At 38.5% G+C, this 27,561-nt stretch overlaps 1 protein-coding gene across 1 annotated transcript in view; it reads right to left on the reverse strand.

Annotated features, from left to right (window-relative positions):
* Window positions 1–27,561, reverse strand: part of EYS (eyes shut homolog) — a 909,330-nt gene that overhangs the window by 289,745 nt on the left and 592,024 nt on the right. The window contains exons 32-33 of the mRNA XM_064508633.1: window positions 5,813–6,000; window positions 3,965–4,056 (exon numbers count right to left, since the gene is read on the reverse strand). Of these exons, the coding sequence (XP_064364703.1) occupies window positions 3,965–4,056; window positions 5,813–6,000 (280 nt within the window). The remainder of the gene's footprint in view (window positions 1–3,964; window positions 4,057–5,812; window positions 6,001–27,561) is intronic.

Consider the following 27,561-nt stretch of genomic DNA (forward strand, 5'->3'; position numbering starts at 1 on the left):
CACTTACCACTACAGAAAATACATTTGCATAATTAATTCAAGTACATGTGAAGAAGCATTAGATGAAAATAAGAAGCAACTTCTAACCTAACCCTTTTGACATCTGTACCATATAGATTTTAAATCCTAAAACAACTTCTAAAACCATTTCCAATCTGTTAAAGGTAGTGGAGCGATTAATTGACAACAGCTCATTATATATTCTGAACCTCATTAATGGTTTGCCTTCCTTCTGTTTCAACAGTGAAAATCAGGACCTGATTTTATTTTAGGACCTGAGCTGTCCTGAAATAATCACCATTCTCTGTAAACGAAAGAAGATGCCTCTTCCCGCCCCCCCTTCCTGGCTGCCTGCCTGCCTTCCATCCGTCCTTCTGTCCTTCCTTTCTTTTTAGGCTCACAAGGAGCACTGGCAATAGAAATGGAACTGCTCTGCTCTCCAGCTATTGACATGGACTGGTCTGAAGATTCAAGTTCTTTTCTGCTGGATGGAGTTAAGGGAAAAAAATCCATAAGATAAGTGCACTCAGATAAGGACAGATAATGCAGTTCTGAGTAATGGCAATGATATGGCAGTTTTAATACTCCAGCTCCAGGTGAAACATGCTTTTCTCAAAGTCTCTGACAGCTCTGAGGCTTCAGGCATTCCAACTTTCGTTAATTTCAGGATCTTAATTCTTTCCTAAAATGCACAAGAAAGGAATAACAGTAGTATCCTGATGGATTAAACTAGCTAAATGACTAAAAATTATATGTCCCAATTACACAATGCTCTAGAGAAAATTGTGTTCCTTTATGAGAAGCATATCTCCTCTCAAATGAAAAAGAGGACTCAACTGTGTCTGAAGAATGATTTTCCCTATCACTTATTTGAACTTCAAAACAGAATTCCTACGTGACTCCTAAGATCACCAAAGGGAAAAATGGAAAATTACTGGGTTTGGGAAGATGTGCATGATGGAATACTCCAAAGAAAGAAACAGCAAAAAAAAAAAAAAAAACCCCAAAAAAACCCCACCACCTCCCCCCCCAAAAAACAGTGAGTGTGAAGGAGAAAAAGGGAGAACTCAGAGCATACTAAGAGATGTGAGGGATGGCACAGAGTGAGTGGGTAGGCATCTTCAATGTGTATTTTGGGAAACCCACAGCATTTATGAGAAGGGCTTGCAATTCAGAGAAAAGCAAGCTTCAAGGGAAGTAATGCAGAATTTTTATCTTCCTTTCCCTTCAGTTTTCCATTGCAAAGAATAACAATACTTTATTCACATGTTCATGTTCAGAATTACCACAGAAACAGGTTCCTAAGTTTCAGTAGCTTTCAGTGACTACCTCTACACAGTGTTAGGCTGTCTGCAAAAGCTGCCAGCCTGCAACACCTCAGTTTTCTGTGATCCATATGTACCGTATGTCCTTAGTGCCCCACAATATCTTGGTGTCCACCTGGCCAGGTCCTCAAACATTCATACTATGACCAGCTTATTTATTAATCTGCCAGAACTTGTGAGTGAAAATTTTTTGTTAGCACCTGTGCTGGGCCACTATTCTAACTGGAGGTTCAGGGGATGAGAATAGAGGCAGACTGAGGGGAAGACAAGTTGAGCAGCATGCCTCTGCAGGGAAAATGTTTTGTATCCAAAAATTATTACTACTTTTAGGCTTTATCATACTGCCCATTTTTATATTTTTTGCTATAGCTGAGGCATTGCCAGTTGTCCTGACTTTCCAGTTGCCATGGGAGGTGAACAGGGTTGGGGTGGCAATAGTAGGGGTCATATAAAGGTTGTTTCAACTCACGTTGTCACGTTCCATGCACTTAGAGTTGTGCTGGCTTCAAGTACTTCCATGCCTTTATATAGTCCTCCGATTGAAAAAGTGAGACTAGGGAAGTCCCTGCAGGTGCCCTGATATTCTAGGGTGACTGCCCAGATATATGAAGGGGCAGTGCGGTCTCTGTGATATTTCAGAAGTTCCACTGATGGCGAGAGACCAGGTGTGATGCACATTAACATTAGAGAATAGCATAAGAGTGTTGTCCAAGCAGTCCTTAAATTGATGGGTTAGATGCTTGCTAGCTTGCAGTAGGACATCCTTAGTGATCAACCCTGGTTCAGATGTACCCCAAAGCAGACATAACTGATCAGATCAAATCTTTATGTCCTTTTACAATGGCTCACAGTACTGAGAATGAAAGCATAGGGTAACAGCATTCCAGAGGGGAAGAATGCACAAAGCCTTCTATATCCTGATCAAAACGTCAAGTTTTTGCTTCTAGAACAGCATCCAGACTGAGAATTTAACCCTTAGATATTGCTTAGAGACTGCTTCAGATGCTTGCAATACCTTCAATTCTTTTCGCTTTGTAATAATCACTAGCCCTTCAACTGTGATTTAGGTCTTAGGCTTAGTAAATAAAAAAAGGAATAAACTGTTACTCCTAAAAATAAAATATCCAAGGACACTTTGAAATACACTTCTGGAATATAAACAAGAAAATAAGACATCTCAAGAATATATCTTGTTATGAAAGAGAAACAAATCCATTCCCAGCAGGAACATACTCTCAAATTAAGAGCAACTATGTTGTACTGTGTTTCCACAGCAGTAATAAAGTGTAGGAGCAAACAGGAAAAAACAAAACAAGCAAACAACCTTTAATAGGACTTCCCGATGCTAGCACTGCCCCATTTACATACTAAAACTTGATATAAAATGTAACATTCTGTTTAATGTTTTAGCTCACGACAATTCTGTGAGGTGTTTGTGGACACTTTTGTCACAGACTCCAACAGCATTGATACTTGGTCATTAGATACATCTATGTACCTACAGTTGCTTGGTTGCCCCTTCACAAAGATTTTTTTTTTTTCACAAGTATTTGAAAAGGATCCACTTCTTATTAGCAATTCAGCTTCCTAATTTAATTTATTGACAAGACTAGTGCACTCTGGTAATATACAGTTCACGTCTGGATTATGTTTAGACAGCTCTGTTCTAGAAATCCCAGCTAAACCAAAACCTGACTCATTTTTCTTTCTTTCTTTCTTCTTCTCACCTGTCTTTGCTCTTTACTTGTAACACTCTGCAACTCAGGACACTGATTTTTGGTGGCACAGATGTCTTGTATGCAAAACTAAGTACAGCCAGTTTTGGTAGATAATTAAGATTTTTTTTTTTTTAGCTTCACAATACAAAGGAATCACCAAGTTTGGTTACAAGGCCTGGTGCACCTAGGTTTTCTGCCATCTATTTCCAGACAAAACCAGGTGCTTTTCCCTTCTGATTTCCTGTTAGATATCCACATGTAATTGCTATGGTCAGCCTTCATACGGTTTCCAGTAATAATAAGCACTTATATCTAATTCTGAAACATACATTCTCCTTTCCTATTACATTGTCATGAAAGGAAACAAACATCATTTGGAAACAAAGAGCCTGAGAAACCTGCTACCTACCTCATTTTCCTTTCATTTTATCCTGCTTCAGTTGCAATTACTGTTTCTTTTACAGGAGTAACATATCCTATTATGAGTTGCAACTCAGGAAAAGAAAGGAGCCATGGTACTGCTTCTGCCTATCCATCTATATCCCAGGATTTTTCCATTTGTCACATTTTTGTTGTTGGGAATTCAACTTTTTCCTGGAGTAAGTAGCTTGGAACTAATGCACAATAGCTTCCCTGTGCACATGCTGATGTTTGCTATGTATAGATCATACCAATGAAAACAAATTATTTCCTTTAAGCACATCACTGAAGCAACGAACACTGTCTAACAATACTACAGTTTCAAACATTTTTTCCCAAGATGTGTCATAGCCCAAATTGCCATAATACGATTTCTCTGCACAAAGTTAGTTACATCTCATAGCTAAGGAGATGTAATATCACTGGAATTTACCAACCGTCCAACCTAGATGATCTTCCAGGCAATTATAAATACAGACAATACTAAAAATATAAACTTACCTAATTTGCACTTTATACGAGTGTCCATCATCCACTCTGGCAGTAGTATTGATGTTTCTGACTTCTGCTGCTTCATCACATAAAAACTGGTACTACAGAGTGCGAAAAATATTCTTATTACATAATTTGTAATAATTAAACTGCTACAGGCTTAGAAACCTGAATTTAAAAATAGCAAATGATCTCATAAAACTGGAACATAGCATGTATATCATGGAAAATTAATGTTACTTTGGGGAGCTGGATCAGAAAGTCCAGAAATACAGAAACACACATACGTTTCCTAGCCTGCACGAAAATGCTCTCATCTTTGTATATTGTACAATCAGACACTATGGGCCTGATCTGCAAAGAAGCTGCCCATCTGCGACCCAGCTGAAATTAACATTGGCCACAGGTGAATTTTACTTACCATTTTATGGCCTCCTTACACTTCCAAACACGTAATGTAGCATGCAAACTTGAACATTTAGGAACACCATTTAATTTCTTATACTAATGTGAACAAGCACTTGATTTCATGGTTTGTCTACTTGTAATTGTAGCTTGATTGTGAGCTTAGAACCATTTGTTCATTGTGTTTTAAATCTACATTTAATCGACCAGTTTTGCGAATGTGTAAGTGAATTCAATTAGTTTTAACATGGCACACTGGGATATCAGAATAGATTTTTGTCAATTAAAGCACTTTCATATTTTATGATGCTTATGATATGTTAGAAAAATATTTTTCTGCATCATTACTTTACCACGAATACAAGTAAGATGGACTTAAAGCCATCAACATTTTCTCAACCTTAGATAACTTCCTGCCCCGACTAATCTCATTTGTCTGGATAATCATAATATAACAAAACACAGAAATCACTATGTCACAAAATACAGGCTGATTTTTCTTTTTCCATTCATATGCAATTTATATACCTTTTATGTATGATCATGTTCTTTACAACATGAAGACCAATATAACTGAAAAATACTGTTCCTAACAGTCATTCCACAATCCTTGCAGAAGAATATTAGAGCCAAACTTTTGGGAATTTCTAACAGCAAAAAGGAAGATGCATTATAAGAAAAGTAGCTTCTCTTTTGAAAGTAGCTTCTCTTTTAAATATCTTTTTAGAACCTCTTCACTATCTATCAGTCTCCTCACTACTCCAAGCTTTATCTTTTCTTCAGGAAGGAAAAAATAATTTGCCAGAGGTAGACATATATTGCAATATACACTCCACTCCTTTATGTTTGTAAACAAATGTATGCCTATTTAGTTTGTCCAGAAAAGCCAAACAAGTGGGTTTTGTGACCCTGTGGAACTAAGGATGAATTGTTAGATTAAGTAAAAGGCTTCTACTTAGAGCCACATAATAACAACATAGACTCTTTTCCCTCACATAGTAAATTTTTCTATGACAAAATTCACTCAGTGCCAGAGACAATTCCCTTACTATAATTTTAACAAAGTTGCACAAGAGGAGGTTCAGTAGGTTCAGGCTTGTAAGCAAAATAAAACACCTTAATTTCTACCAGCTGCAAAGAAAAAAATCTAACAACGTTCCTTATTTTTGTCTTGTAAGATGTATATTTTGTATTAGACATTCCAATTATATGATTCAATTTTCCTCATGCACCATCTATTGTGAGACATATTAATCCCATGAGACCTGATTTTGCCCTAACAGGTGGCAAGTTGGACAACCGTTTTGCTTAAAATTTTAAAGACTATCAAGACCTTCAATAGCAAATACTGTCTTCTATGGTAGGAAGCAGAACAAAATTATTGAAACTGTTATAAAAGCCCAAACTTTATTTTCTCCTCCTCCACACCATTAGAGTATTTTGATGCCTTACCTGTAAGGTGCCATTTTTGATGAAGAGCTGAATTAAAAAACGCCCTACTGTTGGGCTCTGCTCAATATACAGAAGGAGTCCATGAGGATTATAGGTCTTAAATTCCAAGTGGATGAAGTTTTGTGTGTTCAGATGCAAGCCTTGAAATTCCAGGTAGGAATCACCATAATAGCGAGTATAACTGAAATCTGTAAGTGCAATTTAAGAGAAATAAAATAAGAGTACAAAGACATTTTTTCTCCTTCCCCTAGACTGCTTTCTTATTCTGCAAATGCTAGCAGAGATACAGGTTATTCTTTTACATCTGTCAAGCAAACAGCTATGGATATGAACATTTATGCTACTTTTCTTCTTTAAAAGACTAACTCTGAGAGTTTCTGCAACTGGACATAATGGTTTAGGCCAAATTATATTAACCAGGCAACTAAGATCAATACCTGAAAGGAAAAACTATGAGGATGAGTTTTTTCCAATACTCTGGTGAAGGTATTTGGAAAATATCTAGCAGCTAAGAAGTATCATTTTGAGGAAATCTTTGGCTCCATGTTAAGTCAACAGTAGTTTTGTCAAAGTTAGACATCCAAATAAATATTTTTTGCTGCAAGAATGAATACATTCATTAAAGAATGAGTCTAATTGTCTTTGCAGAAATGACCACAAAGTATAGAGAGGAAGACATTCAGCAACTTAATTATGAAAGTGGCATCTTAATCAAATACGTCAACCATTCCTGTCCAAAATGAACAAAAGGATGTTAATGCTTGCTAGGGTGAATGTCAGAGCATGAACATTTCCGTTCTGACTACACTTAGCTTGTCTGTTTTATTAGTCTAGATCACTATTGTCTCCTGCACTCTGTGCCATACCTGGCAAGGTCAGATGCAACTCCTACTTAAATGGAAAAGCTATGGAAATACATGGTTGCAAACACATCAGATGACAGAGAAGTACACCTAAAAAGTGTTTCTTTCCTCCCTCCCTCCCTTCCTTTCTCATGTTGTGTTTTTACAAGAAGAGAATATTCAACATGCACACAGGTACTTGTTCATGCACAGATGCCAACAAGTTAGTAGCCTGGCCCCATCTCAAATATTCATATATTCATGCACCTCTTATTTATTTACTTGCCAGTGTTTAAACTGAGCATCAGATCAGTACATATATCTTCTCATAAAGAATTAAAAATTAGTGTGCTCTTCCACACCTGTAGCATGGGAGAAGTACTTTAGTTGTTCAGTCATTTTATTTTAGCACCACTGTGGTATTTCAATTTTTGCACAAGCAGAAATATGCTTTAGTTTCACTTGAAGAATGACACAGTATACAATTATTTCCTTGACCGACTTCATGCAACTGAAATAAATTTAAAGAAATATTAACAATTCACCCATCTTGTTAAAAAAAAAAAAAAAAAAACAGTGCAACAACATGAACCTAGATACAATGCATAACACAGTAAGTGGATGATTCTATCTGCTTGGCTCAAATTTCACTGAATCATTTATACAACAATGATTTTGAGTATCTTGGAAGGTCACGGATGACATTTCTATTTTCCATAATAGATAAAATTTTCATCTGTTCTAACACAAACTACAACAGCAAATACATAACCATGAATGTTTAAATTCTGAACATCAGTCATAATGAGATAAATTACACACTATTAATATTGCCCTATTAATAAGCTATTTACAAAGTTAGGTTTCGAGTCACTGTAGTCGAATCCTGCACAGAGCTCTTGTTAACAAATTGCCATGAGGAGGTGAAAAGAAAAACAGCCACAAACCAGTTATATACATTTTATATATATATATATATATATATATATACACACACACACACACACATATATACATATACATACAGCATGCAGTAAAAGAAACCAAAAATGTCAAGCAATACTAATCAATGAATGGTGATGTGATAAAGATGATCTCATAATTTTAAATGTTTTTAATCTTTCAAAATTCTGCTTTGAAAAATCCACCCATATGTGTAAATGTCAGAAACAATCAAAAATATACAAAACTTGCACATAAAAATTCTTTTTTCAGGGAGGACAATTTTGCTACGAAAGGGCAGATACTGCCCTAGAGGACTGTCTCCAATCCTTACCCCTTACTCGTTTGTTTTCCTGAATTCTCTGCTGAGCACTAACCCTTTCCCTCATTCCAGTCACCCTAAATTGCCCCTCCCTGTGGTTTTGCTCTTCCCACTAGCTTCTCCCCACGCTGCTGAGATGCTGACATCTAACCAACTCTTTTTCTTGACTCCAGTTAGGAGCTCAGCATGGCTGAAAGACAGCAAAGCTGCACAGGCATCTCTTTCCTGCAGTCCTGATTTCCTTCTTTCCCTTCCCAGTTTTTCGCATTGTTCAGCACACACAGTTAAGTGGGTATGTGAGGACAGGTCAAAGTCATATCAGTTCTTTGGTGCTTTGCTCACATAAAGCATCTGGCCACCCAGAAAGCTCGCTATATGGAAGAGAAGAGAAATCTGAACATGTGGGGAGAAAACAAAAGAGGGGGGGAGGGGACAAAGTAGTTTACTTAGGATTCCTGAAACGATATTCTAACTCTGGTACCTGAAGCCAGAACTGGATCTTTTATTAAATTTCAAAAAACACCAAACAAGCAAAAGCTGTTGGTGTCTACCTTCAGTTTTCTATGTATAATTACACTGAGCGTGCAGAGCACTGCAGATGACCGTCATGCTTTACTCTCCCCGACATCCTTTTAACTTCCTACGGCCTCAAGCGATGCTACCTTGCAAGGCAATACACTCCACTATTCCAAGGGTTTGGGTCCAGTTTGGCTTCCTATGGGAAATGCTGCTAACAAGAAAGCTTTTTAAAGTAAGCAGCTCAGTAGTAAAAATATTGCAACAGTCCTCTATGTCCATATATATGGAAAGAGTTAATGAGAGAAAGCACTCAAGAATATTTAGTGAGCTCCAGGGTTTTGTGAAACCAATGCAAATGTGCTGTTTGAATCACACAAATGGCTACGTTTCTTCACACAATAGCTATTAACAAAAAACACCCTTGTCATTTTTCCTATAAAGATTCTCACATTATTTGTAACAATACACAACCCATTTTTATACAACATAAGCTTTGCTTATAATCCATCTATTGCACTTACACACAGCTTTTTCATTTGACCTCTGGAGCTGGCTTCCTAGATTATTTGTCCTAAAGCAGAGCGCTCATAGCCCAAGCCTTTCAGAAAAAACAAAAAAACCCTGCATTTTATCTTTCACTCTGAATGTCTAACACTTGCTTTCCTAAGGAGCAGGAAAGCCCTTTGGCCTATAAAATCTTTTCAGTTATAGCTTGTCCCCCTGTGTATATACAGCTCTCCACTGTCTATTGTTTACAAGAATTCACATTAATGTTGGAATGTTAAAAGGTCTGAGACCCAGCCGTAGCAGTGAGCATACGTGTGGACAGGTCTGCAACCTAGCTGACTGGCAATCTTCATTAACCCTTGCCTGCATCTAGTGTACTTCCTAAATTCCAGCCTGAGCTTCAATGGGCTGAGCTTCAGGATTGAAAGCTTCAAATTTAAAACTCTTTGAAAGCTAGAAGGCTTTAAGTCTTCTTTTTTTGAAAGCAGGTGGAGATAATCAACATTCTAAATATGCTCCTCAGCCGCTCGGATGATGAAGCTTCTGTCTCTGGATATTTATGTCTAATGCACACTCTGCAGCTTGCACAGGTTCAGGCACAGAGAAGACTGTAACAAATGCTTTTGTTCTTTCTACTGCTATTCTCTTTATTATGTTACACCATAGATAAAACTATAAACCTGATAAAGCTATCATTTTTTCCTCTTGTGGACACATCTTTTACTATTGTTTTAATTAGAAATATCTTACAACATTCAAAGAGAGAGCATAGTTGCCTGTGGGAAGTACTCCCATGAAAAATATGAACAATTATTTTCTTATTTGAAATTTTATTTATTTTCAGTAAAGACAGAAGAGATTTCTTATAACAGCATATGACAGCGGTCATAAGAACGTTATGTTTGTTTAAGCCTGGGGAATTTAAAGTGGAAAAAAGTTTTAGAAAAGTGAAATGAAAGCACTGTAAGAAGGATTGTTTCCCTGGGTCAGCTACTGAACCATCGAGCCTGATGGGCTACTTCCAGCAGCTGCCAACAGCAGGTACTGATAGAAACAGCACGTGAAGCGCAATCTTCCCCCTAGAACAGCCCTGTAGCTTCCAGCTGTAACAGCGCGGTGCCTTCCTAAGCCACAGCACACAGCCCAGCGTACTGCATATCCACCAGCACAATCTCCGGCGAGTTATCTAGTGGGGAGGCCAAAACTGTAAGTGCAAACATACGCAAAATGCAAACACTCTCTGTTAACACACTGCACCATTTAAAACACACCCCTCCCGTTCTAAAATCGACTGTTAAGGCAACGAGTCGTCCCACACCGCCGATCTGCCGATGAACAACTGTCCCCCCACTCGCCCTCCCCAAGCCATCTTAGGGTCGGCAGGCCTTGGCCCCTGCCCTCGGCCACCATTTCCTGTGGGGACCAGAGGCAGCGGGCCGCCACACAGCCGGGCCAGGCCGGGGCGCTGCGGTAGCGTGCCCTGTGGGAGCGGCGCCGCGCGGCCATCGGCGCAGCCATTAGCAGAGCCATTGGGGTGGGGCGCAGGGCCGGTGCTCTCCAGGTGCCCGGGCGGCGGCATTGAGTCCGCGGCAGGAGGAGGAGCGGGGAGAGGTGGGCCGGCTCTGCACCGCCTGGGAAAATGAGGAGAGCCACAGGGGTGTGTGCAGGAGGCATGCAGAGACAACAAGCTGAGCAGCACAAAGCTAGGCAGGAGGACTGGCTGGAGGCCATGGTCACACCGGATTAGAGGGTGGCAGTCAGATGGGGAAGGCTGGCAGCTCATGACCTCTGGCAACAGGAGAAAGGTCCCTGATGGACCTGCAGACTGGCAACTTCACAGTATGGTGCCCTGGGCATGGCTGAGGACAAGCAAGACCTTTCAGGGGATTCCTCAGAGCCGGCTGAGCCCAAACCTTGTGTCTGCAAAAAGGGGAAAGGCGAGTAATACTGGTATTGAAGACTCCCTTCTGCCAGGTTGGAAGGCCCCAATCTGCCAACCCCAGCTGGTGTCTGGGGGGCTTGTTGCTTGTCAGGGGCCAGACTCTGAGAGGGTGCAGAGCGCCTGGCAGGGTTTGTCCAGCACACACACTGTTACCCTTTGCTTCTCATCCATGTGATCACTGACAACACTGCCGGAGCAACCAGAAGCATATCAAGAGTAACTGCAGAGCCCTGGGGATGCAGGTGGATGGTCTGGCAGCCCAGCTGGTGTCTTCTAAATCCTTCCCTTGAAGGGGAAAGGCTCAGCCAGCAGTGGGCTCAGCCAGCAGGTCAACAGCTTGCTGTGTAGCTAGTGTTGCAGGTAGAGCTTTGGCTTCTGTGGCCATGGGACCCTCTTTGAGGAGCGACGGCTGCTGAGCAGGGATGGGATACATCTGACAGGAGGGACAAGAGTGTCTTTGCTTGCTAACCCAGTGAGGAGGGCTTTAGACTAGGTATGCTGGGTGAGGGTTATCATAATCTGAGAAGTGAGGGCATAAGGGCAGCTGTATGTGGGGAACAGCATGGCAGGGAAAGCTCTCACAGTTCCCGTGTAAAGCAGCATGACTGGGGGGGGGGGGGGTCCACTTCAAATGCCTGGATACTAATGCATACAATATGGAGAACAAGCAGGAGGAATTACAAGTCCATGCACAGATGCAGAGGTATGACCTCACTGGGATTACAGAGACATGATAGGATAGTTGTCATGCCTGGAGTGCTGCAGTGGAGGGATAGAGGCTCTTCAGGAAAGGTAAGGTGGGCAGACATGGAGAAGGGGCTGCACTCTATGCAAAGGAGTGTCTCAAATGCATGGAGCATTGCCTTGTGGCAAATGATGAAGTAGTTGAGAGCTTGTGGGTAAGGGTTGGAGTACAGACCAAAATGGGTGATGGTGTAGTAAGTGCCTGCTACAAATCAAGAGGAGGAGGCAAACGAAGCCTTATTTAGCCAGCTAGAGGAAGCCTCACAGTAACAGACCCACATACTCACAGATACCCTGTTATCTGCTAGAAGGACAATATGGCTGGGCGTAAGAAGTCCAGGAGATTTCTTGAAGTGGTACCGAGACAATTTCCCGATGCAGGTGACTAATGGACCAACTAGAGAAGATGCTGCTCACAGACAAGGAAGAACTGTTGGATGATGTAAAGGTCAAGGGCAGCTGGTAATAATTCCGCAATGATCTTGAATCTGGTTATTTCATTCTTCATTTATAAGTAAGTCTTCCATCCTCTGATTAGGATGGCATGCGGCAACCTCACAAATGATACATTACTATGAAACTCTAACATTGGCCTTATTTCTTCACTTTTTGAGGAACCACTTTGCAGGTAGAAAATACATGGAGAAAAAATAAATTTCAATAACATTACTTAATCATGAAGTTGACTATTAAAAAAAAGGGAGGAGGAGATTTTTGCAAGCAATCTCTCTTACTGTGAAAGCTGCTTAGTGGGAGTTCCACTTCTAACTGGAATTTATGTCTTTAATAAAATATTAGTATTCAACACCCTGGAGAAGATTTTCAAACAATGACTCTTGTCAATTATAGTTAAAAATTTAACAAAACTACAGTGTATCCAACCTGTGCTCTTAATACCTTTAAATCATTTCAAACACTTGAATGCTGTTTCCACTTGCCTCATTCACTCTTTTTACTCCACAGTTGTGTTTGTACCTAGATCATATTTGATATTGGGAATTCAGTTTTTCCAGACATGTGTTACCTTCTCTGTACTAACAATATGTATGCACAGTTTTGATGACCCAACTTGCTCTCTAATATTTGTCTCCTCAATAGAAAAGTTATATAAGCCAGTTTGAATATTTTTTTTTCTGAAATGAAATATTGCCTCCATCAGAACAGTTTGGGGACTAGAGCCCATGCCCTGTAAGGGAAGGCTGAGGGAGGTGGGCTTGTTTAGCTTGGAGATGAGACGGCTTCGATGGCTGCTACCCAACAGCAGCCTGCCAGTTATTAACTGGGAGGGTTATGGAGGAGATGGAACCGGGCTGTTTAGTCATGCACGGCAGGAGGATGAGAGACAGTGGTTGTAAATTGAAATGGGTAACTTACTGCAGTGGAAGCATGCTTTCTGTCCTGTTAAAAGAGTTCATGCCTTCCCAGTTTTGTGAACTCTGCCAGAATCTAAAAGCAGGGTGAACGGATAATATTAAGTGGTATGATGCCTTTTTTCTTCCTCTTGTAGAGTCTCCTGTCTCAGGTGGTCTATGCAAGTAGCACTGTTTTCTTCAACTCTTTATATGCTGAAGATGCCTCAACTTTCACTTTTTTTACATTGCTATGTCTCTATAACTTATCTCTGAAAATTGCACTTTGAGGTTTTGCATTTAATGAGTCATGTTAATGACTCTTGCATTCGATAATGAGACCAATCATTCCAGAGTCCCAGAGAGTCATAGCAAAGTAACTTTTAAGTTTTATTCTTTATTCCTGTAAACACAGTAACTTATTTCATTTTCTTTCTATTTGTAATCAGTATTTTAAAGGTTTTAGTTTATTTTCAAATGAGTATCATGTTCTTCTATATGTTTTACTTTGTCTTTTCAACTGAAGTACCTTCAAGAGAGAACAGAGCAGTGATTTTTATCCATTATTTCTATTTCTATTGCAGATGCAATGCTCTTACACTGTGATGTGTCTCACCTTTGGTTCCACCTAATGTACCCACAGTTATAGTGAACCTGTGTTTTATTCTGTCAGAATTCTGTGTTGCATGACTAGCAGAGAATTATAGTTATGTTTTTCTCTCAAAGTTGAAATGTTCTCTAATGTGGCATGCTATATAACAATAAAACATGGTTAACATCCAGAACTGTTTCCAATGGAGCCCATAAGCGGCTCTCAAGCAAAGAAAAACAATAGTTATGAATAAACCCTTGTTACTATTCCTGTGTCATGCTTACACAAGAGATACAGATTTGAATACACTGCAAGATTCTTCCAAAAGAAAAACATAGCAATTTTAGAGCTCCTAAAATATCTCACTGCATCTGTACTGCTCACAATATCTATATTGCCAGTCTAAATGTACCCAATGTGCACATGCACAAATGCGCACATACAAGTCAGCTCCCTTAAAGAGAGAAATGCAGATGCCAGAAAACATGAAGTTCCTTCCCTTTTCCCACCATTATTGCATAGCTTTCCTTTTCCTACACATGCATCAGTCAGGTCTGTTGATCCATGTTTTGATTTTTAACTCCTTTAGGCTGAAAAGTCAGTCTGTAGTTCACATGAGAATGTGTACCCCTTTTGGCTGCGTACAGTGAGACCTGTGCTTACCCTCTCTGCTCACCCTGTAAAGGGACAATTGCCTGCATTTTCTCTTATTTTTCAGTTCTCCATTCTGATCAGGAGTTATAAAATACAATTGGAAACAAACAACAAAAAATCAATATGTACCCGATTTTCTTACACAATACATTTTTCAAATGATTTTCCAAAAAGGATATATGTGAACAGCACAGATCTTTAGAAACCAGATAGGTGTAAGGTATCCATGAATACCACACAGACTGAAATCCAGAGATTCTTAATCATATAAATAGCAACGTTCTGTAACAGAGACCTAATATATGGGAAGTGCACAGAAAACTCCTTTTTAAAAAATTAAAAATGATTCTCGTTCCTTTTATGAAAGGTATTATGCTCTGTGGTGCTTGTAATAATAATGGACTGGTTTCGGTTTATTATGTTTCTTTATATGCGTTTTGCTTACAACATTATCAAAACCACTATAAAATTCAAGCACAGTTTTTTGTAAGTAAGTCATTAATTATTTTTCTGTCTTTAAATATTAAGTATTATAAAAGCCAATCTACTACAAGAAAATGAATAAGAAAACTACAAGAAAATGAATATTATCAGCTATTATATCTGATTCTTTTCAGTTGCGACCCTTAATATAAAGTAACTGGAATTAAGGGTTCTAATTCTACTGTATGCTGACCCCATACATGTGTTCATTTAATTTTTATACAATTTAGTGTTATCAGGACAGCTAAAGAGACATGATATTACAGGTAAAAGAAAAGCATTGGGTAAACAGGAACTGGCTAATGCAGAAGAGGAGACTGTGAATGAAACAGCTGAAACAATGGAACTTCAACTTTAAATTACCCAGTAAGTACGAATTCACCCAGAGATTAAAAAAAAAAAAAAACAAAAAACCAGGATTTCACCAAGTCTGACACAGGTACAAGGCCTGGGGCATTGATTTCTAAAATTTTGCATATGATAGAACCACAGAGCTAGAACAAACACCTACAAGTGGAGAAAAAATAGCTTCTTTTGGCAGAGTATGAACTGGAAAGATGCTTGTATATGCTACTATATGTCTGCATATAAGTAAATACGTACACACATATCCTGCCTTTTTTCTCCTATGTTCAGGAAAACAAGACGTGTGTGTGTGTGTGTGTGTGTGTGTGTGTGTGTGAGTGTGTGTGTGTGTGTGTGAGTGTGTGTGTGCGCGCGCGCGCACGCATGCACAAGTGCATACACAAACGTGCATATCTATGTATAAATATCTTGCAAACAAACAGGAGTTAGCTCACTTCTTCAGAGCACCTATCCCACAATTCCAATACTGAACAACAATTCAGGCCCAGGAACCATAAATTAGACCTTGGAATCTCTCTTCTTGGCTTACACTTTGTTTTACCATGTTTACTTGTATCACTTCATGTTGTAAAAGGCCTTTCTCCATCTATATATGGTGGTTTTTCTCTTCAAGGCATGTAGTCCTAGTTTGTAAGTTTAAGCTACAGCTTAAAATACAGTATCTTTTTTACTCATCTTTTTTCTAATGCATAATATTTTAAAAAGTATATATCCACACCCACAGACTGCACATACTACATTTTTTTAAATTATTTGCAGTATTTGGACACTGACAAAAAATGGGCGTGTAACTTGTATATATCCAAAGATAACAGTAGATCATTTTCAGGGTTAGTCATAATTTTAATTGTATACATATTGATAAATATATAGGCAGGTATTATTAAATATCTATTTTTTATATATATTTAAAACACACTTTTCTAAATCCTTTGGGAGGGGAAAAATTAACTTAAAAAAATCTAAATCATTAACATAAAAAAACCCCCATTGAATGAGTTGATTAATTAGTTGATTACTATACATTTAAAAATAAGCATTTACCTACAGTTGTTCACACATATGTAGACTGCAAAGAACTGAGACAATTTTAAATCTTGCTCCCTCCCCCCCAAACTCATGAGAAACTTGCTTTTTTCAGTCTCTTACAACTAGATGTCGAACAAACAGAGCTGAACTAATTTTAACTTCAGCTATTTTAAAGATCACAGCCAGTACCAATGGTCACAGCATGTACATAGTATGGCTTTAAAAATATCCTTTATAGTATTGTAGGCTACTCCAGAAGGCAGTTATCTCCACATTATTCAGAACAAATAATAAAGACAGGAATAGCACAATAATCAAAATCTTTCAATTCATTATAAGAACTGCACACTGAAAGCACATGGTTTTAATTCTTTTTATAATGCAGGAAAAAACAGGTCAGTAATCATCCTCTTTTCCCCCCACAATGCCAAATCAGTCACTTAAGCAAGACTATTTTCTGACTAGAAAATAAAAAGAATACTGTGAAATCCAGAACAAAACAATATTTCCATCTGGCCAAATCCACCAGTGGAATAGATGGAATTCTAAATTTTTCTTTATGGTAGTTTTGTTTTTTTCTAATGCACACCCCCCCCCCCCCAAAAAAAAAAAAATCACTGTGAAAAGATGCACAGACTACCCGACTATTTGGTGGTGTCTGAAAGTGAGACTTTACAATAATGATCTGTATTCTATGCATTTACTTGTAATAAGAATGCATGTATGCCATCTGAGTAGAAGGATAATAGAATTCTCTCTGAATAATTTATTCTTGTGTTAGGCACAGATCCAACATTTTGATTTAGCAATTCAGCTCAAATTTGCTTAGCACAGCCCTGATATTGGAGAAGTGATAATCAGGAGATTTGGTGAGAAGGACTCTCAAAAGAGTGTGCTTCCTCCTGTTTCTGGAGAAATTCTGATGGAGTTCCAAGATTAAAACTACTCTCGCCCCAAAAACAATCTCTCCCCCAGGTGCAAGTGAAATACTGTATCAGGATGTTATTGTAAGGCTTGCACAGTAGCTATGTTTGTTCCTAACAATTTATAGTAATTACTTTTACCTAGAAAGGGCACACAGATCACATAGAATGGCAACTCAGTTTTATATTCTGTGTATTTATAAGTAAATACATTGTATTTACTGCAGTTGCAACTTTGCAGAAGCCCAAATTTGCCCAAGGAGGTTGGCCAATGCTGCAATTTAATTGGTCAAATGCACGTCTTTGCCTTCAGTATGCCTTGTTCAGGTCACCGCTATGTACGTTCTCTCTCTGAACGGTCCCCAAACTAATACCGGGCAGGTATGTCAGCTGCATGTATCTTTATACCTTGGACATGTGGGATCTGAAAACAGTCCAGACTGCAGCTGTACTTCTAAATGTGAATAATATTCACACTAGTGCCTTACCAAGCTGTCTTTACAAATAAGGTTGGTGTCATTGCTCCTAAAAAGGGGAAGCCATGGTGTTGTGAAATAATGTAGCAGCCTGTTCTGGTGAAGTTCAGAGCGACTCTCTCTACTATGTCTTACATAGAGTACCGAGTACAGTCTTCTGTATCTTCCTGCTTTTCCTTCTGCTAAATGACTTCGCAGTAAAAATGTGGGGGTGTCTTATGAATAAAATACTAAAGCACTCAATTAAGAAGGTGGTGAGTGTTATTTCTACCTCCTTCATCATTGTTTGTTGAGTAGCAGGCGCCCACAGGCTGCCTCATGTGCCAGGCTGCATTCTATCCCCACCTCACTTGTGAGTTTATGAAGACATGCACAGCAGCAAAACAGCAACAAAGTCATTCAGTGAAAACACTTTTTTATCATTCACAGTATTAACTTCCTGAATGATGCCTAACAAAGGAGGTGTAAGATAGGTGAATACAGCATCACATTTTCTTTTTCCTTTATGAGTCACAGTGGTCTAGGGTCTGCTAATGTAATAAGCACTATGAAAACAGACGTTGACATGAATATTTAAAATATAAATAAGGAATGAATCATTAATAATGCTACAGAGCAATGTCATGCCACATAAAACTCAGTGATGTTTTGAAGGTCACACAAATGAAACTGATTAAAAACAGGATCAGAAAATTTGATAGATATCATTTATGACATGTAGCCTATGAGAGAATTCTACAACTCAAAACCTAAAATAGATGATTCACAAATTATACGCTAAAAGGAGTCCCAGAACGCCCCTCCTGCTTTGAATGTGATGTAGTCACTTGCAAGATATAAATGCAAAATTCTTATCTGATAACATTTTAATGTGTGAACTGGCAGCTCAGTGGATGGGGAAGATTCAAACTCATAGGTGTGTTTGAATAGCTCTGTGTGGGTAATTCATTTCAAAATATACATTTAAAGTAATTTCTATGCTGAAAAATTAAGTTCATATTCAGAATTATCTGGTGTAACCACTATAGAATAATTTCCTGTGCAGAAGAACCTACAGTGCAAAAGGAAGCCTTCACACAAATAATCTGTAGCAAGGATTTTGCATGAATCATGAAGATAAGAATCACGCATGCAAAGACAGGACATCTTCCAAAATAACAAACTGTATGGGATTTTTCTGTGGTGATGAAAAAGCAAATTCTTGCTGCTTCCAAGTAAATATATTTGTTTGTCTATTACTTGATTAATACTTGTCCTTGGTTTAAATGCAGTTTGGAATCTGAAGAAAATACATTGTGGTTGGGATAGAGGCTTTTGAAACAAGGATTTTGGGAAGATTTCCCACTTTTTATCATGACATAGAATTAAACAGAAAGTTAATGGCAAAGCTAACTGGGAGGACATGGCTGAATGAGATAAATGGCTTAAAACACTAGTTAACTAGCAATCAGAGCTGTCGAAAAAGGAACAGTTATCCATACTCCTCTATTTTTGAAGTTAAAAAATAAAGGCAAAATAGGTAAAGATGTTGCTATCAAGGTAATGCAGACAATTAAGATGGCAAGACAGAGACTTTGCTTTTGGAGAAACTGAGAGAAATACACAGTATTTGATTACATTATGAAGGCCCATATTTATACGTGAAGTTTTTCCAAAAGATCTCAGGAAAGAAGATCTGAGGACAACAAAAGCTGGAAACACTGGTCGTATTTAGAATTGATCCAAAGACATGTATGGAGTAGAGAAGATGCTGGAAGAAAATATTCACCCACAAACACATACATGTGTGCCAGATAAGAAACTAGGAAGTTACTGTGATTGACAGAAGCAAGTAACGATGAGGAAAACACAGGAAAGGAGCCTAGCCTGTAAAAGACAGATAAGAGGTGAAACAAGGAGTAAGAACTAACAGGAGCAAAGACACTATTGGAAGCTGAGAGGAAAGTAAGTGCTAAGAACTGCAATCTAAAGAGGAATATGAATGGCATTTTTGAAATTGTGAAAAAGAAAACACAAGATTATCAGAACTCATGTGGAAGTTTATGCAAAGTGGTTATAGCATCTGGCAATCTGCAACAGCAAGACAATTAGTTTAGCATGTAGGGGTCCCTGCCAGCTTTATGCTTAGGTTTGCACTAAAGTAAGGTGAGACAAGTAGAGACAGACTCGGATTTCGCATCACAAACATAAAACAGCAATAGCTCTTCTCACATTCATGGAATGGTGTTGACACTTCCAGAGTCAACAGGACCCAAAATCAGCTCTAGAGGTCTAGTTTTTAAAAGGCCCTTTCCCTGCAAAGGGACCTGAAGGGACTGCCAAACAATCTGCCTGGTATCACTGTTCAATTGAATGCCTTCAGACATCTTAGAAATTCAGAATGATTGTAAGTGATGTCCACAACAGAAAATGGCATAGTAAACTTTACAATTAATCCCTGTCAGTTTGGAATTATTTACCATCCCCCTAATTCTTTAAGTGCAACAGCTACATCTCATAATCAAGAGAGAATTGGCAAGACGCTGAATAAAGACAGTATCTACACTTGATACTGCTTATATCTAAGACAAAAATTAAAAGAGCCCTCAATTTTTACTTACTAGGGAACAAGATTATGTTTGAGACTGTGTAAGAAAAAACAAATCTTTGTTATGTACTCTAGTTCTTACCAGAAGCAAAACGTCTCCTTTTACATCGGATGAACTGTATATTCACACATTGGAAATCACTTTTGTGATGTAAACCATCCACCTCTCCTAAGTATTCTACCAAGAGGATTCGATTTAAAATCCCGTACTTCTTTTCTCATATGTCTTTCATTATAAAACAAAAACTAACTTAATATTTGAAATCCCACCTGTTTCTCTGTTCAGATTTTGCACCTGCTTTTGCCAAGTAGTGCAGAAATCCTCTTTGCTAATGTACACATTACTTAGTCATTCTCTTGCTCTACTCTAGTCTGTGGCGCTAGAACATGGAAACTACTGCATAACTTAAGACGTTGGTACAGAATTTACGCTGTTTATACACAGTTCTTTTTGATCCAAAAAGACTGTGCTTCCTGTGTCACAGTATCCCCAAGCTGTCCCCCTCCAGGGACTTAGTGTAGATCAGTGGCATGGCTCTGTGTTGCTATTTAGCGATTCACTTAAAATGCAAATCTTCTGAACACCTCAATCACTTCAAAAAAAAATCTCTTCAATTACTAGTTTATTATCAAATTCCACATGGGTATGAAAGTTTATTCTGCTCAAAAATGTTGCTACAGCACTAAGTGCCAAAGAGAAAAAAAAAAAGAAAATTAACAGTTGTTTATGCTTGAGGCACTTCCTCCAGGACAGTACAGATTCAGAATTTTAGTATCAATTACAGGAATCTCTTGGTCAAAAGGCGTGTTATCTCATTTATCCATACGAAAGTTGGAAAGTAACTCTGATCACCTTATCTTCCCTTTTAGCTAATGGAGAGGAATGCCCCACTTGTAGTTCACCTCATTCCAAGACAAATCTCTAAAAGAACGGAATGAAAACACTCTGAAAGTGCTTATTTCCCCACTACTGACTATAGAAGGGTCCTAGTTGACCATCTTGTATTAGCCACTTAAAAGCTGAAGAGTTTGTGATATCTAATATGGAAAGTGTCTTGCCCAAGAAGTCTGCTGAATTTTTTTGGTTTGGTTTTATAAATCTCTGTGCACCTGAGTAGCAGGGCCACTACAACTGCAAGTCTGCTTTATGAAGAGCCCCTTACTGTTATGAATTTGAATGGACTAGATGTCTATAATTTCAGCTCACGTATTTCCTAATGTGCCTACCCACTTTTAAAATAAAAATTGGGTATCAATATGCTGGTTAGAGAGGAATCATTGTTTCAACTTGATACTTATTACTTAATAGCTTTTACATTATTTTCTTTGTATGATTGCTTGTATTACCGAAATGATATTACCTAGAAAGAAAACAGGGCATTTTCTGTATTTTTGCATATCACTATGATTTAAAACAAATAGTCTGTGTAGTTACCTTCTAATAAAAAAAACCTTTGTAAACAGAATGAATATAAAATGCCATCTTACCTGCTTCTGGTAATTCCATACTCCACAAAATGTAAACATCAATACAGAAATATCTGAGGAATTTAAGGAAGGACTTAGATATTAAATTACAGTTTGTGTAGGAGCTAGAAATAGTCACATTTCACAGCCAAGCCCATCCAGAAATCTCTGTTCTTAGTTGCAGTTGTTCTGAAAGGTTCTTGTTTATTCAATTTTCTGCCCAGTCTGGCAGTGTGCTGAGTACTTCCAGCTAAGTGTACTTGTTAACTGTGAGATAAATCTAAAATTCACCTCGGGTAAGCCCAGTGTTTACCTGTCCAATATAAAACACCATTTAAGAAAAACAACATTGGCCCTGATGCCTCCAAGTAAAGATTACTCAGGAAAAGAAAACCACAAATCCTGACTTATTGTGAAATACCACACAGCAGAAGTCACTGAGGATTTCTTGACAAACATTGAAAGCTGTTTTGACCAAAGCAAAGAGAAAAGAAATCCACAAAAATAAATTACTATTTGGAGCTGGAATACATTACATCTTATTTCTTTAGAAAGTTAGACAGGAGTTTTCACCAAATATATATAAGGATGAAAAAAACTTATTTCTACCAAACAAAATTTGAAAGAAAATTATTTTCATGAGTACAGTGACATTTCCTTTACCCAACTCTGTTTAAAATTATCTCCAAAATCTGAGTCTGATTCATGAGAAGTGTTCTCCTCAGCATGAAATACAAGCAGTTTGAAACACGTATTTTCAGATATAAAAAAATAAAAACAAAGTAGAGCTACCTTTTATAGATACTTACTGAGATACGCTTTTCACCAAAAACATTCATATAAAAACCACTTGGTCACCGACAAATACCAGAGGATTTAAGATTTGTTGTTTTCAATTGTCACTATGTCGGAAGCAACAAAATACTTACACTATATTTCATATCAATGGGAACATGTGCTGTGCAAGCTTTTAAGGGAACAGTCATTAATGCAAAGCAGAGAGAACCTGGAATACAAAGGCTTTTTGCAGACAACTGGCATTAGCCCAGCATGTATAGATTTAGAATATATAGTATGGCAGTGTACAATCCCTGTATTACTTAGGATGGTCTTTTTAGCATTAATGAAATATGGAAAGCACCAACTATAATTGTTGTTGATGCCATCTACTGTATTGATGTTATATGTGGTTTTCTTTATTTGGCTTGTTAAAAGACTACACTTCTGTCTCTCCACAGGATCAGAAATTTATAGTCAATACCAATACGCTAAGTAAAACTCCACGCTAGCAAGTTTTGATTACACTGAACATTTCCAAGTGAGTTCCCACTTACCTGATATAATAAAGAAAGATTGGGAGAATACTAACTAAACAGAAAGAAAAAAGAACATCCCACAGTTCAGGACACACAAAGGATCAATCCAGCATCTATTACAGTCAATTCCCAAAGTATTTTTATTGTTGAATTCAAGACATCTGCATATTTTGAAGCTATCAGATCCAAAACATCACAAATTCATCTTATACCTTACAGATGTTCCTGTTCAAGGCTTTACATTAAAGTAAAATCCTAACATTAATCATAGTACTAATATTCACAGTCTCAAGAATAAGAAAGCTCTGTGGCTGATTTTTTCATTAGCTTCATTATGAAGCTTTTCCTTCTCCACAGGTAGAGGAGGACTTATTAAGCCACTTATTAACTTTTATCAACTGACTAAGGACAGAATCAAAAATAGCCTGATGTTTAAATAAAGGTAGAGTTAGAATCAGCTTCTTATTATACACAGGAAGAGTTAGAACAGCATTCAAACTGATCAGTGCACTCAGCTTTGTGTGCAGCTTTAATTTTTAAGGACTTAAAAACCTTACTTAAAGCATAAAGCAGGCCTTCCTATCCATAAGTTCAGAGAGCTAAGCTTCCCTAAAGGAAGAAGAAGCAATGTTTTCTTTCCGCATAAGGGCAGTAAGGGTATTTAATGCATGGCAACAACTCACACATGCACATACACTACTACCAAGGTGACAAATACGTTATGAAACCCCTTCGCCTGAAGAGATTTACCATACAGCTCTCCTCTTCCTTAAGCATTTGTTAATGATGCCAGTCTGCAGAACTGAATGCAAAATCCAGTGGGACAGAGAACAGAAGCAAGAAGGTCCAAGACTTCTAGCTGTAGCCTCTTGAAGAGGGCTGGCGTCTGGAGAAACCTCTGGGGACTTACGTATTATAACAGGATTTTGACTGTATGACTTCAACAGTTCCACAGATGCAGAGAAGAATAGAGCTTAGACTGCCTTTTAACAATAAGAAATTATATGATCTTAAAAGAATGCATCATTTTTGGATGGGGGCTGAGAAAAAGTTTGTCAGAATAAAGAAGAAGAGATACATTTGCAAATGAAGTCCAAGAAAGTATATGCAAATACAGCACTGTATATCGGTTGCATTACACCTAGAACTGAGAAGCAAAGAAGAAAACATAGCTCTAATGCAGATATATGGGGCCTGAAATAATCAAAAGAATGCAAACAAATAGCTATATAAAAATTCAGTTTGCTAAATAATTAATACGCTCTTCTTGGATTTTTTTACATAATTCACAGAATTATTGACTGAGGACTGTCTCCACCAGAGTGATCCCTACCAAATCCCTCTACTGTGGCTTTCTGCCCACCTAAAATGGGATCAAGAATTATGCGGTACTTGGAAAGTTAAGCATTTTCACACCATAATCCAAAGCCTGCACGTGAAGCAGGATGCTATCTAAAGCTAAATAATAGAAAACAGAGAGGATGGCAGCTGGGATTTTAACCCCTCTTCAGCTGCCAGGCATCTGATTAAGGAGCTCATGCAGATTGGCCCACTTGAAAGCTGAAGGCCAGAATTTTCTGCTGAGTATTGACCCGTACAACTGGGAACTAAACAGGGATCGTTATTTTCCTTTACAGCACTGCCCCAGAGGTGATGCCAATGCCACTGTTCATCTTTTATGCTACAAAGCAATTATTACACTGTTCAGCCAGGAAGTGGGCGACCCAGGTTCAATTTTTTTCTCTGTCTGGGACTCAGAACCTGTATCTTCTACATATTAGCAGATACCCGAGCCACTAGATAGAAAGCTAGCCCAGAGGGCAGTCTGTGCCTCTTTATGGAAAAGTAGCAAAATTCATGAAAAACATAAGTGAGGAGGACTGAGAGTACCGATTTTGCAGGCTTAGATGAGGGCACTTATCTGAGAATGGGGAGACAAAGAATGATTCAGATGTGCTTTACGGTGGACAGAGAGAGAGGAACATCTATAAAATGATTTATCCAAGTAATTTTACATGCATTCCTTGTGATGAATCGCACCCTAAAAAACATCTATTTGTCCACATAAAGGCAGTCTAGTGTAACACACAAAACGGGCAAAAGAGAAAACAGCATTTATATGGAGCCAAAGATTATTGTTATAAAAGTCTCATAGTCCATATTATCTAATTAATATAGAAACACCTCATTAATTAATACAGTTAAAATTGTTCTATAAAAAAAGCCTTCCTTGCATCTGCCCCATGGGTGTTTATGCTCACCCTTCCAGTGTCCCGCTGAGCCCCAAGGTTGGCTCTTCAGTTTTCCTCAAGAGCTATATTAAGGTTAATGCTAAGATAGTAGAAAACTCTAGAGACAGCCCATTATATATTTCCACTGTACCAAAATCAGTCTTGCAAAATGTCTTTCAGGTGGGCCAAAATTTGCACAAAAACAGCTCAGAGATTACAGCATGATAAGATTCCAGCCCTTGCTGTGATTTGATCTCAGATATGGTTCCTAATATAAACCTAATCTAAATCAAAACACAGATTGTTTAATCAATCTCATTAGTTCATGTAAGTTAACAGATCTACGCTATAAAAAATAACAGCCTTCCATAATCGTGTGGTGTTGACTCCATATGTTTTACATACTTAAAGGCAAATGGTACACATCAAACTAATTTTATACTGTTTTTCCTCATCTGTTGCTTAGTCCTTGGCAGAAGAAGGTATCTTAAAGATTTCATATAGGTAAGACCATAACAAAATTAAACTTTGCCATCCAGGCCATTTGCCTTTTACAGGGGGTTTCTTCTGCTGCTTTTCTTTAGCAAAAGCAGCCTCTGGAATATTTTGGTGACAACTCACACAGCTTCCTTACTACAGATAATCTGTACTGCGGAAGAGAATCATAATAAGGAATGGCTACATTTAAGCTGGCAAATTTTCTCATAATTAATTTTAAGGCAAGAAAAAATGCAGTAGTGGTTAATATCTAACACACACGTAGCAATGCTGCTGCAGTTGCTCAGCAACCAGTATCCGTCTCTCTGGAGCATAAATGAGTACCTACAGCAATACCGAGAGATTTACCTGTAACACAAAAAGTGAGTGGATATTCATTGGCAGGTTGATTTACTTGGTATTCAAGTTTTGGCACTGCATTCACTTGTGATTAAGAGTTTGATTTTCTCTGTTTAGATAGCTGATGGCCTTTTACATTCCCCTTATCCCTTAGTCTCAGCCTGGATCAGTCACCTGGCAGCCAGCAGGCTGAAGCTCTCTGTGGATGCTCTCCCCAGCTTCCCATGAGACTTTGAAGGTTTCTTGGAGCACTGACATCTGATCATTTAAGAAGTGACTAACTTTGAGCCACTGATGTTGCAGAGATGCTTTCCAAAATAGTATCTTTTAACGACAGTTTAAAGACTTCTTTTTGCTTAAAGGAACAGCAAGAGCACATTTCAGGCACCAGTATGTAGAATACTTGAATTGTGACTGTGAAGCAAGTCACTGTGTACAGTACTAAGACTGGCATAGCTACATTTTCATTGCATTTCAAGAGAATGCCCAACTCCGCACTTCTCTGGCTCCCATGCTGTGGGGACCAAAGGCCACGACTAGGTTCAGACCTGGAGATCTGCCTTGAACGATGAACAAGACGACCCACATCACTGTTAGGCTTGGAGGGAGACATGAACCTGCCTTCTGCCTGAACGTTTGAAGTGCATTGTGCCTGACCTATATGCCATACATTTTTGCAGCAACGCTCCATGAGGTCAGGACCCAGCATGGAGGAGCCCCAAGGCTGCCTGCTGCAGGAGTTAATGGGACGTGTAGGCAGTCTGAACGCAGGCTGCCTAGGCAACATCGACAGCTGCTCTGAAAGTAAGGGCAGCGTGCCCTGCCACAGCTGAGTCAAGAAGACCGTGACCCTGAACCTTTTTCCTGACCTGGTACTCTACCATCAGCACAGATGTAGCCTTTCCTACAAAGTGAACTACTTAAGGAGTTTTGGAGAAAGAAAAAAATCTACTCTCAGCAAATCTGCTATCTGTAATATATTAACCTGGGATAACTGCTTTCCACATAGGATGCTCCATTGCCTCCTATGTTCTAGACCAAATGGTTAATCTTAATGCTCTGGGAGAATATCCTCTGCCCTGAAGTAGCAGTAGACCATTTCATTATATATTAACCTCTTCTCTGAGATTATATTACTGCTGCTTCATTATGCTGTAACAGTGCTTAAGTTATAGATACAGCTTCACTGAACATATGGAGGGGTTCCTTCCAAAGAGAGTTTAACTCTCTGGACTGAGTTCTGATCACCAGAGAAATGGGAGTTCATCATACAAGGAAAAAAAGGAAGAATTGTGGTGCAAACTTTGCCCTTTCTTGGTTGAGGTTCATTTCCAAAGTCAGATGTAGCCTACTCAGAGCCAGTGTCTGTTATAAACAGTTTCTCCTATTTTACCACAGAAAAGAGGTACCACGGTACCCTGTACAGCCTATTTTTTTCCCTTTCATTATCAAAGAAAGACTTTTGTTTATATGAATACATCTGTTCTCTCACAGTCTGCCCTTTCAATTTTCACCTTTAAGCTACTCCAGCCTAAGGCTTCAGATTATTGCTGATGTCAAGCAAGATCTTTGAAAAGGAGCAAGAATATGGGACCACAATCATTAAAAAAAAGGAGAATTC

The sequence above is a fragment of the Dromaius novaehollandiae genome, chromosome 3, assembly GCF_036370855.1.
Source record: "Dromaius novaehollandiae isolate bDroNov1 chromosome 3, bDroNov1.hap1, whole genome shotgun sequence".
NCBI classification, from domain to species: Eukaryota; Metazoa; Chordata; class Aves; order Casuariiformes; family Dromaiidae; genus Dromaius; species Dromaius novaehollandiae.